Below are 14,856 nucleotides of genomic sequence, written 5' to 3'. Positions count from 1 at the left end.
TAGGTGGGTTACGAGCCAATGTCAGGTGGGTCCCCATTCATTTCTGTATCTTATTTTTAATGTATTAGACTTGATGTTACCATGGTATGTGGCTACATTTGGGGAAATGTTCCAGACCTGTACTTTTAACAAGCTACTGTTCTCGGAACCTCAGATTATGTACCTTTTGTCATCTTGAACCAGATACGCTAGAGCATATTTTGATCTATTGCCCAGCGCACTGTACACTTTGAAAGCTGTACTTGGAGCCTTTTTTATGCCATCCTGTTGGTCCATTTATTGACCCCCTTTTTGTTCTGCTTAGCAATAATCAAGTAAATATTACTAAGGCAGTTGCTAGTTTTTTGTCTCAAATTATTAAAATATCCCCCCTTCCTAAAAATTTTTTTTTTCTCTTTCCCTTTTCTATTTTTGGACCACTTCCCCCTTCCCTGCTTCACTATGTTTTTCTCTAGTGATTGTTATAATTTTGTTTTGTTTATCCTGTTTGTTATATGCCAATAAAGGTTGTGAAGTGAAGTGAAGAAGCTACTGTGTATACTCTTTTAACAATGATAGTAAATGGGACTCCTGGATAAATGTGGGTAGTATTTCTGCCTAGGATTGTTAAAAATTCTCGTGCTTGATGATGTCACTTCCCATCATGACATAACTTCCGGTGGGTCCTGACAGATTCTCATTCTTAAAAAGTGGGTCCCGGTGCTAAATGTGTGAGAACCACTGCTTTAGGGGAACTGCAACCTTTTCAGCAGAAATACTGAGGAATGAACCCTACCACCTGCGGTAGCCATTCTCGCTCGCTCGCTCTTTCACTTTGAACCTTTAATGAAACTTTTATTCCACTTATGACAACGGAGACAATAAGATCTTTGAAAGACATTTATTCCACAGGAAGAAACTGTATTCAGCCAAGTTCAAGATGAAATCAAATTTCAAAACAGAACTATTCTACTGCTACTTTGAAATTAAAACAAAAAAAGACAATTAATCTTTAGGACATTGGCGATTCCAATTCTTCACTATTGGGCATCCTTCTGGAAGACTGTGTGGGGCTGATGGCTGAATCCTTTTATTAGCTGTACTCTGCCTGTTACTAGAATTTACAGCATATGCTTCAACCCTATCTTGATCTCACCGTAACGCTTTGGATTTTTTTCTTGGGTTAGTGTGTGTGTGTGTATTTTGTATTAACTGAAAAAATTAATTTAACAGATAATTAAAAATAATTTGGTGCAAAAACCAAACTTTTGGGAGTTTAGCCATTTCTGGAAAGAGTAGGTAGGGGAAAGCCCATCAGCTTCTTGGTTCTTTCATGCCATAAAATAACAGCCTTGGTTCTTCCCTCTTGCCTCATTCAGTTAGGGTTGTTGCCATTGGCTACAGAGGGTCAGAGTTGGTCTCCAACAACAGCAAAACCGTAATAAGTTGCAGCCTAAATTTTTGCAGGTACAGTCTTCTTCCTCATAAGATACCGTAAAAGAGAAAGCATCACCTCAGAAAGTAGGAGAAGGATTAAGTTATGGTCCTTCATGATGTTCAGTCAGAAGGAGCGCATGGCACCATGCGAAATGCGACGGCACCAATGTAAAAGAAGCCATGAAGATTTAAACCAGACTATAAGATATAATCCTAGAAAGGAATTATGCTACCACCACCTCATGTCTGTTAACCATACTGCCAATTCTGCCAAATTTCACAGGAATCAGAGGGTCAGAAACCAGAGTCTTCTTATCCATAGCAGTGCTTTCTTCTAACAAACATCGAGAGCCCTAGCTGGTAGTCGATAGCCAGCGTCATCAGACAACAGCAATTACATGAATTCCTGAAATCACCAGAAGTTCCCGGCTTCTGCTGTGATTCACTACAGCAACTCAGAGCCCTGTGTCTTCCTGAGCTATGGGTGGTTCTAAGGCTGTATTCCTTGATCATCTAAACATCAAGAGGGGATTTTAAAAAAACAGGAGTGACCGGTCCACATTCTAGGCTGTGCTGCTGCAGAGTTTAGGTGCAGGGTTCACACCTGGAAGCATGGTGCACACTTCATCCTTGAAAACACGAGACATCATCAGGCTAATTTCACAGTCAGCCAGCAAGTCGGCAATTGCAGTTATTTGCTGGGATCCAGAGAATGACTTAAGGTACGTTCAGAGTACGAAGGAAGGCCTACATGCTAGCTCATACATGATTTTTTTAAACTAAACATGAGTTATAAAAGCACTTTGGTAGAATGGCATCGGGGGGGGGAGAGGCTGTTGTTCTGAGAAACTAAGGTCCCATGAGGCATGCAACTGCTCTAGCTACGCAGGTTTCCAGAAGCCCCCTTGCCAAATCTTAAAAATATGACATGGTTTTGAAACATTGAGCACGCTCCGTTGTCTAGATCTGTTTTTAAAGCCATGCTTCAGCCAGGACCGGCCATTCCCTGTACCCTGAGGAGGGTTAATCAGTGGCAGATTGAGAGGGGACTAACAGGGCAGTGGATTTGGGGCGCCTTCCACCCTGCTGCTGCAGCCTCCCTGCAAACCTGCCACCGGTCACTGAATCGCCTGCTTCCCACACACTTGAGTAAGAAGCAAATCGTTCCCCTCTGGACCGTCCCGGTCAATCAAATGAGAAGTCCCACACTTTTGGGTTTGACAAACAGCAAGGGGCAGCAAACACAGGACTGCATCAGGCAGCGTTCTGGGTTGTGCCTGGCTTCAGGTTCCCCATCCTGACATCTACTGACCGGATTTATTGAACTAAAGAGAAAGAGTGAACTGTAGGTTTGTTAACGTCACGGCTTCTAAGATCACAGCTACAATTCAATTAAGAAAGCCATGTTTCCCACAGTCTCTTGGCCTGCCAAGCACCTTCATACCGACGCAAGATTTTAGAGCCACTTTCTCATCTCCTGAGGATTTCTCTAAATACAAGAATGAGCAACGCCTGTTGCAAAACAGCCAACATTACAGACCCTCACTCTACGAAATGCTGGGAATACTCGATTAATACTCAGGGTAACCAAGGGCAAAGACAACTGCGACAGAGACCATGTAACAGACAGTGTGCGTGTTTGTGTCTAGAATGGAGATACAGTGGGCCTGCCTTCTCCATGCAGCTCCACATTCACGGATTTAATCAACTGTGGATTGAAGGGTGTATTTTTAAGAACTCATATACCCTGCTGCAGCCTTGCTGGCTTTGCACCCACCCACTTAAGCAAGTTGCAGCAATTTACATACGCTTCAGGCAATGCACACAACTCGCGCAAACTTGCGCAGTTGTGTCAGCGTGATTTAAGCAGACTTGGAACATCTGTTGATTTCGGTAGCTGTGCAGGGTTTGGGAACCAAACCTCACAGATACTGAGAGCCTAATGGTCTATTTTAGGAATAAATACTATCATAGGTGCTACTTAATCAGCATGAAATAAAAAAAAGGGGCTTAAACCCCACATATTGCACGACAGGTTAGGCAGTTTTAATTACAAGGCAAGCCTGTCACATATACCAACACAAGAAACCACTTTTCTGGCTAATCAGTAGGATGACACCTGGCTCTATAAAATCCATCAAGGTCGGCACGGTGGTGAGACGTCCCTGTTCTTCAAAGCTGCCTGATTTTTTTGTCTGTGCTTCTGATGTTGAGGTCCAGACTGTCAATTTTGGGAGCCAGGCTGTTCAGGATCTCATCTTGCTCTTCGATTTCAGACTGCAAGCCGAGGGCAAGGTTCTTCAGGCGACCCAGCCCGGTGGACATCTCATCTGCAAGAAAGTGGGACCAAAGATAACACAATGAAGTTCACAGTAACAGGGAAACTTTCCTTGGCGAGTTCACCTGTAACAAATACTGTTCTGACCACATCCTGGGCAAAGTAAGGGGATGGAAATGAAACAACTCATCTTCATTTCTGAACAGTTGTTTGGGGCGGGAGGTAATCTGCAAACACTTATGGTACAATAAGAGATGTCAGCCATTCAAACCCTACAGAGATGTTTTCTAACTACGGAAAATGTCCTCTGAATTTTGGGAACGTCCTTGGCTGCCTCTTGGCAGAGCTGAGCTAGCCAAAAACTGGAGATATGCCTCCCCCCCACAGCACCCCAAGCTTTGAGAAGTTCAAGCTTTCACCACTCACCCAAGTTGCTGTCGACTTTCTCGTGGTAAGCTCGGAGATACTGATTTTTGGGGTAGCGATCTGGCTGGGCACTAGAATTTGAACCGGTTCCGCTAGGAGAAAACTCTGTGGGCGAGGGAAGGAGAAAAAAGCAGCTCTTTAGATATTTCCTGACTGCTACTATTAATGGTAGTGTCTCTGCCAACACTAATTCTGAAAGAAGTAGCTTTATATTCAGTTACTGGAACATATAATTAAGAAGCCTGTTTGCACTTATAAGCGGGTAATTCAGCCAGCTCTTTCAGACTCCACCCCCACCAAGCCCTTGCAGCCTCAAAGCCGTTATCTTCTGGCAAACGGGCATTTACTTAAGAAGCTGCTCTCCAGGAAGAGACCTTATTTAACCTCCATCAAGCATCACGATCCTAGGAAGTGGAAGAGGCTTCCGACTGAGTCAGACCATTCATCTGCCAAGCTCAGCAACACACAAGCACTGACTGGCAGCAGCTCTTGAAGGTTCCAGACCAAACTGCTGCAAGTCTGAAGCTGGGTATCTTAACGGCCTATTTAATTTCAGAGTTCTGATCAGCAGCTCTTACCAACAGAGCACTGCAATAAGGACAAGGGCTGAAATAACCCCCTCCCACAACCCTAGCAAAAGCTAGACCCCATTTTGCCAATTACATTACTGTGGGATAGAGAAGAAGGGGTGACACAATTCCAGCCCCCCCCCCCCACTTGCAATGGCAAGGAAAGGCAAGTGGAGACAAAGACACACACAAGTCTGATGTGAGTGGGCTCTGGCTACAACAGCTTTTGCCACAGTACCGGTGTTAGTCTTTAAGGTGCCACAAGGCTTTCTATTAGCATAGCCGCAACACACAGGTATCTCTAGAGTGGTACGTTTCTGAAGGTTTGAGATATGATCCTACATTATAACCAGAACTTGCACTGCTTGGTTTATGTTTATTTTTCACATCTTTATACTACCCTTCCTCAAAGGAGATCAGAGTGGTGTACGTGGCTCCTCCCCTCCTTTGGTCCTCACAACAACCCAGTGAGTAGGTGAGGCTGAGTGAGAGCCACTGGCCCAAGGTCACCCAGGAAGCTTTGTGGCTGAGCAGGGATTTGAACCTGGATCTTCCAGGTCTAACTCCCAAACCATCGCACCATCCTGGCTCTTTGCAGATCCTCATTTTTTTTCAGAGCACATGGAGGAATCATCATTCTGCCCCTAAGCAGGCAGTCATTAGGCCAAGGCTGGAAAAAACCCACCATGGTGCAGATTTTCTAGCCTATCACTGTCTTCTTAAGTCACATTTCAAAAACCAGGTAAAGGGAGAAGAGGGAAGACCGAACAGCAGCTGGCATACTGCAAGGTAAGTGGGAGGAGAAGAGGCAGGGCCACTTGTCACCACCTCCTACTTCAATCCACTGTCCAAGAGAGCCTCCTAAACTTACTGGCTGATGAGCCAGCCCTGGGCCAAATGCTATTGGACAGAAAACCAGCATAGGAGAGAGGCCCCATAAAACAAAGTAAGCAGCCTATACAGACTGGCATGGCCAATACAAACCCCTGCTAACGGGCAAAGAAGCAGCTTTAAAAGAACTGTTCTCTCATATTTAGTAGAGGGAGAGCAACTGTTTCTCTTCACCCCAGTGTTGCACGTTTTCCAGTGGCTGGTGTCTCTTCTGTATTTTAAGATTGTGACCCTTTGAGGACAGGCAAACGTTTAGTGAGTTATTTTGCTATGTGAACTCACTTTGTTGAGAAAAAGTAAAAGTATTCTTTAACAACAACACAATCCTCAAATAACTCCTGCATTTTGCAAACCAAGTTTAGTTCCACAAACAGGGCTACATGCTCCAAAATAGTGCCTAAGACAGTTAGGGCTCAATCCAGTGGGTCGCTGTGCCAGCGTTCTGACTGTACCACGGGCTCCGGGTGTTGCAAATGTGCTGTAAAGCATGTTTGCAGCACCCAGTGAGGAGGGAGCACCAATGATGGGCCAGCAAATGCGTGTATTATTATTATTATTACTGGGCCTCAGCACCTGGAGGATGCCAGGGAAGAACTGCCAATGGTAAGTGGCACTACCAGGCAGCGGTGCGGCTTTTCGGGGTGGCAGGAGTGACTGGCCCAGGAAGGGGTGGGACTGGTCACTTCCACTGAATCCAATGCTCCATGTCAGGCTCGCAAGCCCATCACAGAGCTTCTCAAGTCTGCGCTAGCAAAACAGCTGGTGCGGACTTGAGTAGCCTCATTGCAGGGGCCAGGGCTTTACTCTGGGTAAGAGGACAAAAGTTCCCTTCCCCCAAGGAGACCTCTGGTGGCCTCTCTAGCCCTGCTGGATACAGCAGTAGCCGTTTCAGCGCTGCTGTATCGGGTGCTGCTGGGGAGGATAGGATTCGGCTGCCCAAAGGCTATTCAAACCAGTATTAACTAAGTGCCAAAACAAACCAACCTGAGTTATCCAATCTCCTTAAGTTTGGATGGCTCTCCTGGTACTTTGGCTCCTGTTCTTTGCTGACGGATATGGCTTCCCTTAATCTGGAGACAGGGGGGGGGGGAAGAAAAACCACACAGGTTGGTTATCTGTCTTGACCACCTTCAAACTGAAACAGCCTTGTGTTCAGGGCAAAATTTCAGAACTTTCTTTTGATGGCGTCGCCGCACCGTCATTCATTTGGAAGAGTAAAACTGCACCAATTACAAACAGCATAAAGCAAAAATCATTTGAGCTCATTCCCCGTGATGAATCAAGAACAAGTCCATAAGAGCAATCATTCAAGAGGGCATTTACAAAAAGGACATCAGGAGAGCCCTCCTGGACCAGGTCAAGGGGCCACCTAAGTTCAGTTCCTTTATCTCACTGTCGGGGCCCCTCCCAGATGCCCTGACCCCGACTTACCCTGGAGCAGACACCCCATGCCCAGGGTGGGGAGACTTCCCTGCCCTTGAAGGGGGCAAAGCAGGTTGGTTCACCCCAACCAGCCAGAGGGGGCTGGCAGGGCAAACAAGGAACACTGCAGGAAACAAGCCAGGAACAGGAAAGGCCTTTTCTGCCCCACCTGGAGGAAGGGGAGGGGCCAAAGGGGGCAGGCTTGCTCCATAAAACAGGGAGGCCAGGGATGAGAGGCAGTCAGTGCGAAGCAGGGAGCTGTGAGGTCAACAGCTCCTGCTCCTAGGCCAGGTCTGGCAGCTCTACTAGGGAGGAGGACAAGGGTGCTGGAACCCCCTCTCCCTCCAGCCAATCTGAGGCCTCCCTGGGGGTGGGACAAGCCTGCCCCAGGCCCCTCCAGGGCAGGGACCCTACACTCACATCGGCCCAGAAACATCAGAGAGCCCACAAGATCCCTGCATCCTGTTGCCACTCTCTTGCATCTAGCGTGTCCGATATAGCCTATTTCTAAAACCAGGAGGATGCACATACCCATCACGGCTTGTAACCTGTGATGAACTTTTCTTCTACCAACCTGTCCAATCTCCTTTGTAAAAGCATCTAGGCCTTCAGATACCATTACCACATCCTGTGGCAAGGAATTCCACAAATTACATGCTGGGTAAAGAAACTGCATGCCTAACATGCCATGAAGCTCCTACCCTATGAGCTCTGACAAAGATCTTGGGATTTGAAGAGGACTGCAAACTTCTACCGAAGGGACATGTCTCTCAACAGCCACAAAAAAGTGCAGCAAAAGGAGCAGATACTCTAGTGTCTGTTCTGGCTTTCCTCTCTTAGTTGTAAATGGATACCCTTCACTGTGAGTGAAACCCATTCAACACAATGGGACCTGCTGCTGAAGAGCCAGATCTCAGGTTGTGCGCTTATAAATGCCAAACCCTGGATTCTTTACTCAGCGTGCGGTTGGTCTGTGGATCTCCTTGCCACAGGATGTGGTGATGGCATCTGGCCTAGATGCCTTTAAAAGGGGATTAGACAAATTTCTGGAGTAAAAATCCATTACAGGTTACAAGCCATGATGTGTATGCGCAACCTCCTGATTTTAGAAATGGGCTATGTCAGATGCAAGGGAGGGCACCAGGATGCAGGTCTCTCTGGTATGTTATCTGGTGTGCTCCCTGGGGCATTTGGTGGGCCACTATGAGATACAGGAAACTGGACTAGATGAGCCTATGGCCTGATCCAGCAGGGCTCTTCTTATGATTGAATCTAACCACAAAACTGCATGTGCAGCTTCATGTGTTGCTAAACAGGAACTACCCAGTTGCACTGCGATCCCTCAGTGTCTGGGGGAGGAGGAGAAGTTATCACAATACAGCAAGTCCTCACCTTAAGTTGTTTTGTTATAAGTTGTTGAGGGGGAAAAAAAATCGATTCACAGCTCCACTTTCTATGTGGAATCTGCACGTTCTCCCCATGCCTGCATAGGCTTTCTCCAGTCCAGAAAGCTCACATTTAATTCATCATTTAATATTAGAGGTGCTTTGAGTCTTTATTTAAAAGTCTGGTGATGCTTTTGTAACCAAAAATATGCAACAGGGATGTAACTCTTTGTTTATGGCTATCAACCAACCTGTGGTAAAATGGGGGTTGTGGCAAGTTGTTTTGCTTAAAGTTGCAGTTTCCAAAAACCAATCAACAACTTGAAATGAGTTGTTGATTTCATTCAACTTGAAATGAGGACTTGCCGTGTTGTGTTCTGTGTTGTGTCATGCCTGGTCTCCTTGAAAATGGGCGCAAAGGTGAAGCTGGGGTATGAATTCCAATCACAGGACTGGAGCCTGGCCATACACACCAGCTTCCATTTCCATCCTCCAGCCCTGATGCCTTTTTTGTTTCCTCAGAAAGGTGTTTGGGTCACTTACCTGCTGCTGCCTTGGTAGTCGGAAGCCCCATTCTGCTCCAGTTTGGTCTCTGGTGGTTTGGCTTTGAAGTAATTGACAAAGCCTCCAAACACGCTCTTAATGCTGTTGATGTGCCTCTGACTGGCTTTCAGATCTTGGTCCATCTTATCTGTCATTCGGTCCACGCGCTTCAGGACCTCCCCCTGCCGTGAAAGCTCCTACAAAGAATTACAATTTCGGTAGAATCATTGAGTGGAAAGGGACCCACAAGATCATCTAGTCCAAACCCCTGCCTGAAACAGAAATTCTTCCTACACCATTTCCCAGCAGGTGCCTGTCAAGCTTCCGCTTGAAGATCTCCAGTGAGGGAGAATCCAACACCTCCTGCTGGAAAATCTCTAACCTAAAGAGACAAGCGGATAAGAAACAAGCAGGAGATGGAGCAGATGAATAGGAAAAGACAACAGAAGAAAAATGTGCACATAAAATACTAAGTCAGAGATTCCCAAACTCCCCTGAGGGAGTTTGAGAAGGCTGCAAGTTGTTGCAGAGGTGGGCCAGGCCCGGGTGTGTGATCCCAATGGCGCTGCAGTGATTGTGGTGCAGCTGGGACCCAGGGGCATTTTATTATACCATGGGAGGAGGTCCTGAAGCTTTCTTGAGGGTCGTGGAGGCTCGCAGCCGCCTGTGATCCTCCACTTGGCTGCCCCGAGTTCCAATAGCCAATCAGAGGCTTGCAGAGCGGGCTGCAATCCTCCAGAATCCTAAAGGAGGCTTCAGGATTCCCCCCAACCCCACTGCAGAACCACTGCACTAAACTAAAATAACACTAGATTAGAGGAGGCCTTAGAGAAACACACATACTTTAAAGAGTGGGACACACTGGACCATCCAGAGTTGGACCTTATAGGCAGTGAATTACAAAGATAGGATTTTGTTGTTGGCAACCTTCAGTCTCGAAAGACTATGGTATCGCGCTCTGAAAGGTGGTTCTGGAACAGCGTCTAGTGTGGCTGAAAAGGCCGATTCGGGAGTGACAATCCCTTCCACACTGGGAGCAAGTGCAGTCTGTCCCTGGTCTGTCTCCCTGGCTATGGGCCTTCCTTCTTTGCCTCTTTGCCTCAGACTGTTGGCCAAGTGTCTCTTCAAACTGGGAAATGCCATGCTGCACAGCCTGCCTCCAAGCGGGCCGCTCAGAGGCCAGGGTTTCCCACCTGTTGAGGTCCACTCCTAAGGCCTTCAGATCCCTCTTGCAGATGTCCTTGTATCGCAGCTGTGGTCTACCTAGATAGAATGCTGCCACAGAAAATGGGCAGATAGAAAGATAGAATGCTGCCACAGAAAATAGACAAGGAAACGTAACTAGAGCCCTGCTGGATCAGGCCAAGGGCCCATGTTGTCCAGCCTCCTGCATCTCACAGTGGCCCACCCAAAGCCACTGTATCCTGTTGCCATAACCTTGCATCTGGTATTCAGAGACAGCAAACAACAAGTGACACTGGTAGCCTAGTTAAAAAAAAATGGCGTCAGGAGAATGTACTACTCTTTGAAAGGGATGGGGAATAAGAAAAAAAAATCTGAAGAAGAAGGGATCTGAGTGTTTAATTGAGTGCACCCCCCCCAAAAAGTCAAGAACTGATTCCATTTTGAAGGGATACGAACAGATCTCTTCAGCAAGTGACAGCGTGTTGCTCAGGGAAGGGTCCTCTGTTGCAGCACCTTCTCACTGGCTGCTGTCAAAACATCATTCATGCATAAAATGGGGAAGAACATTTTTTTTTTAAAGAGGAAGCCACAAGAATGACATTGGATTCTGACAGAGGTTGAGTTTCAGGTAGTTTCACGACTTGCAGTTTGCGTTTCTTTTAAGTTCTAGCCTGGAACACTTGGCAAGCTGGGATTCCAGGGACAAAGAAAAGTTGGCAGCTTTGCTTGCCAAGTTTCCTTCTCCTCCGATTATAAGGCTCTTTCAGATAAGGTCTAAAGTAGGGAACAGGAAGCTTCTTTTTGTCGTACTTCAGGCATTCACAGACACAGGGTAACCCATTGTACCGGGAAACCCATTGTAGCATTAGGGCCCAATCTTATCCAACTTTCCAGCAATGCAGCCCTGAGATAAGGGAACAAATGTTCCCTTACCTTGAGGAAGCCTCTCTGACTGCCTCCCCACCACAGGATGCAAGCTATTGGCACAGCTGCACCGGCACTGGAAAATCAGATAGGATTGGGCCCTCAGAGTGTCAGCAGCCCTTACTTACAGACTGCAGGAGCTGACACAAGGAAGAAGGGGAAGACAGCAAGCCCTTGCCATCTATAGCACAATGAGGAACTGCGTGCAAGCCATTTTAACATAAGAACAGCCCCATTGGATCAGGCCATAGGCCCATCTAGTCCAGCTTCCTGTATCTCACAGCGGCCCACCAAATGCCCCAGGGAGCACACCAGATAACAAGAGACCTCATCCTGGTGCCCTCCCTTGCATCTGGCCTTCTGACATAGCCCATTTCTAAAATCAGGAGGTTGCGCATACACATCATGGCTTGTACCCCGTAATGGATTTTTCCTCCAGAAACTTGTCCAATCCCTTTTTAAAGGTGTCCAGGCCAGAGGCCATCACCACATCCTGTGGCAAGGAGTTCCACAGACTAACCACACGCTGTGTGAAGAAATATTTTCTCTTGTCTGTTCTAACTCTCCCAACACTCAATTTTAGTGGATGTTCCCTGGTTCTGGTGTTGTGTGAGAGTGTAAACAGCATCTCCCTATCCACTCTGTCTCATTTTAGGAGGGCCAAGCATGAAAGGTTCTATACAAATAAAGACATTCCTGAAACATCTTTAGGATTAGACACACAGAATTGCTGTTCTCTGCATCCACGGCTGCACAGACACGCAAACATACAAAGAATGCTTGCTTACCTCCGCTGCAGCCACTCCAATGTGCTCGGAGTCATAAATGTGGGCTAGCGATCGTTGGGTACTGTCCACTGTGGACTGGGATAGCCGGAGGGCTTCTTGCTGCAGAAACTTCTGTCTATCCATTCCTTCTCTAGCTGCATCGTTGCCATCATCGCTTCGATTATTCCACTTTACCGGCTTCAGATCTTCTTCATCGTCATCTTCGTCGAAAGGATTGTAGCTTTTTGGGTGAGCAGACATGATCGCTGACCCGAGAAACTCCTTTTTATATTGTGAACTTAAAACAAACCAACAAAAAATATCAAACCGGTGTTTCTCAGCCTCGGATCACCATTTCAGAGAGAGCTGGCACCCCACAGGATGGAAAAGTCAACCTCTGTAAAAGGAAGCAACTACTCTTCCTTTAGCAACTACTACTAATATTTAAGGTTGAGGTCTGAACAATTTGCCAAAACATATGCCTACATATGTACTAGATTTCCAATGTTTTGTTGGTTGGCAAAATGAATCAATTAACAATTTAATCAAAATAAAATAGTGATCCAGTTTATCAGGCAGCAAATGTTTAAGATCACCCTTAAATACAAGTGGTTTGGGGGAACTGTGAATAGCAAATAGTACTTTACACCAGAATCGCATACATTTATACTCAGAAATAAGCCCTGTTGTGTTCAATTAGGCTTGAAAAGCAAACAAGAGTATTTAGGATTGCAGTCATAAAAGAGGCATTCCTCCTTATAAGTAAGAGTACTGCAACTTGTGTATCTTGTATTTCCTTGTAAGCAGAGAGGAAAAATGTGATTTTCAATTTAGAGATTTAGATGATATACTTAAAGTATTTTTTTTTCCACACCTTTTTCTCTTCAGTCAAAAATTGCCCAAGGCAGTTTATGGTCAATTTAAATAAGCAGGAGGCAACACTTAAAAGAAAAAGAAAACTCCAACAAATGAAGAAAGACACAAAAATAGAAAAGTTATAATAGTTGTGAGGTTCATGTGTATATAAAAGGTGCTTTTCATTTTTATAAATACATCAGTTAATTCTATACACACACTACCTGGAAGTCCAATTACACTCAACAGGTCTTACTTCCAAGTAGACTTGCATAATATTACACTTTCAAAATGCACATCTAATTAGGATTCTTTCTTCAAGCAACAGCCCTAATAGAGACCTAGCAAATAGCAACCAACTGGGAAGGGGGCAATACAAAGTTGGAGCTATCGAAATGCCCCTATTGTATTTTTTTATACTTCCCCTTCTTGGTGTCCACCAAGTATACCCTCAGGATCAAAGTATATAAGAAGAGCCCTGCTGGATCAGGCCAAGGGCCCATGTTGTCCAGCCTCCTGCATCCCACAGTGGCCAACCAGATGCCTCCAGGAACACACAAGACAATAAGAAACTTGCATCCTGTTGCCACTGCCTTGTACCCGGCATTCAGAGACAGCCTACTTCCGAAACAAGGAGGCTGCACAAACCCATCCTGACTTGTAACCTGTGATGGATTTCTCTTGCATCAATCTGTCACAGTGGTGGTCCACCAGGGGAGTGGCTCCCACCTCAAGGAGCACACAAGTCAACAGGAAACCTGCATCTTGTTGTCACTCCCTTGCATTCAGTGACAGCCTACTTCCAAAACCAGGAAGCTGCACATACCCACCATGGCTTGTACCTGCGATAGACTTTTCCTCCCTCAATCTGTCCAACCCCCTTTCCAAAGGCATCCAGACCAGATGCCATCCTCACACCCAGTGGTAAGCAGTTCTGCAAATTAACAATATATGGGTCAAAAAACATTTTCTTTGGTCCATTCCTTTTGTACCAGAAGGAGGAGCCCCCCCCCCAAAAATCTAGAGACATAAAACAAACAATCCACCAATATATAAAAAAGGGCTTTCAACCAGGCTGAAAACCTGCCTAGGAACAAAAGGACTTTCTGCTACTCATTGTTAAACATAACTATACCTATCAATCTATATAAACTCTATACAAGGTATGTAACTTTCTCCCTCTCCCTACACATAACTCTGTGTGTACGTTACATGTCTTTACACACACACACACACACCTTATATGTATGTGTATATATACACATGTCTCCCTCTCCCTGTATATAACTCTGTGTGTGTGCAATGTTATTATGAATATTTATATTATATATGTTACTTATACACACGCACAGAGTTATATACAGAGAGAGGGAGACATGTATATATACACATACATATAAGACATTTAACACACACACACAACATATATACATATACATAAGACATGTAGCATACACACACATACATATATAAATACACACACACACATTTATAAACATAACAACAATATCACATACACATAAAAAACAACATGTCACATATATAATCTACTTGGGTGCCCTTTGGAGAGAAAGGTGGATTACAAATCCAATCAATCAATAATCATATGTAATAACAATAACACATACACACACACACAGAAAATAACATGGGTGTAATAAAAACATACATGAACATGTAACATGCATACATACAGAAACATATCACAAACATGTATATAACATGTAACATGCTTAATAAGAATATATATATAAAGTAAGATATACCTAATGTAAACATACATAGTAACAATAACCTATATAAAATAACGTAACAAGGAGTTAAATGTATAGATGCTGTATAAACAACCAACTATTCCATAGACAACTCCTGTAACTGCCCCGAGGGGCTCCCAATACCACCAGCCCCCACCTACCTTCCCTCTCCAGGCACCAGCTGTTGACTGTCCGGTCAGGTGACCAGCCGCCTTCTCACATCCTGCCCGGAGGCGGGTGCGCATGCGCGGCATTCCAGCCTCAGCTTGGGCCGAACCATCTCTAAGAGGCGGGAGAGGGGTAGCAAGTGACGTCACAAGATGGCGGCGGTTGGAACAAACCAAATACATAAAAATGAAGGGTGGATAAAAAGCTCATAACTGCGGGGGTGAATGTCGTTGGGAAAATAACAGCTGCCATTATAATATTCAGAAGGGGGCA

The 14,856-nt window shown here is 45.4% G+C and overlaps 1 protein-coding gene across 1 annotated transcript; it reads right to left on the bottom strand.

Annotated features, from left to right (window-relative positions):
- Positions 1-2,587: 2,587 nt before the first annotated feature.
- Positions 2,588-14,640, bottom strand: SNAP29 (synaptosome associated protein 29). The gene is made up of 6 exons (XM_066609842.1): positions 14,577-14,640; positions 11,828-12,104; positions 8,931-9,127; positions 6,565-6,650; positions 4,121-4,225; positions 2,588-3,746 (listed from the first exon to the last, which is right to left on the bottom strand). Exons 2-6 carry the CDS (start codon positions 12,065-12,067, stop codon positions 3,589-3,591), a joined length of 786 nt encoding a protein of 261 aa, XP_066465939.1. The 5' UTR covers positions 12,068-12,104; positions 14,577-14,640; the 3' UTR covers positions 2,588-3,588.
- Between the last annotated feature and the right edge of the window lie 216 nt (positions 14,641-14,856).

Source organism: Tiliqua scincoides, chromosome 14 (genome assembly GCF_035046505.1).
Source record: "Tiliqua scincoides isolate rTilSci1 chromosome 14, rTilSci1.hap2, whole genome shotgun sequence".
Taxonomy (NCBI): Eukaryota; Metazoa; Chordata; class Lepidosauria; order Squamata; family Scincidae; genus Tiliqua; species Tiliqua scincoides.
Note: the sequence above shows the minus strand (reverse complement) of the source record. Positions and strands in the feature narration are given on the sequence as shown.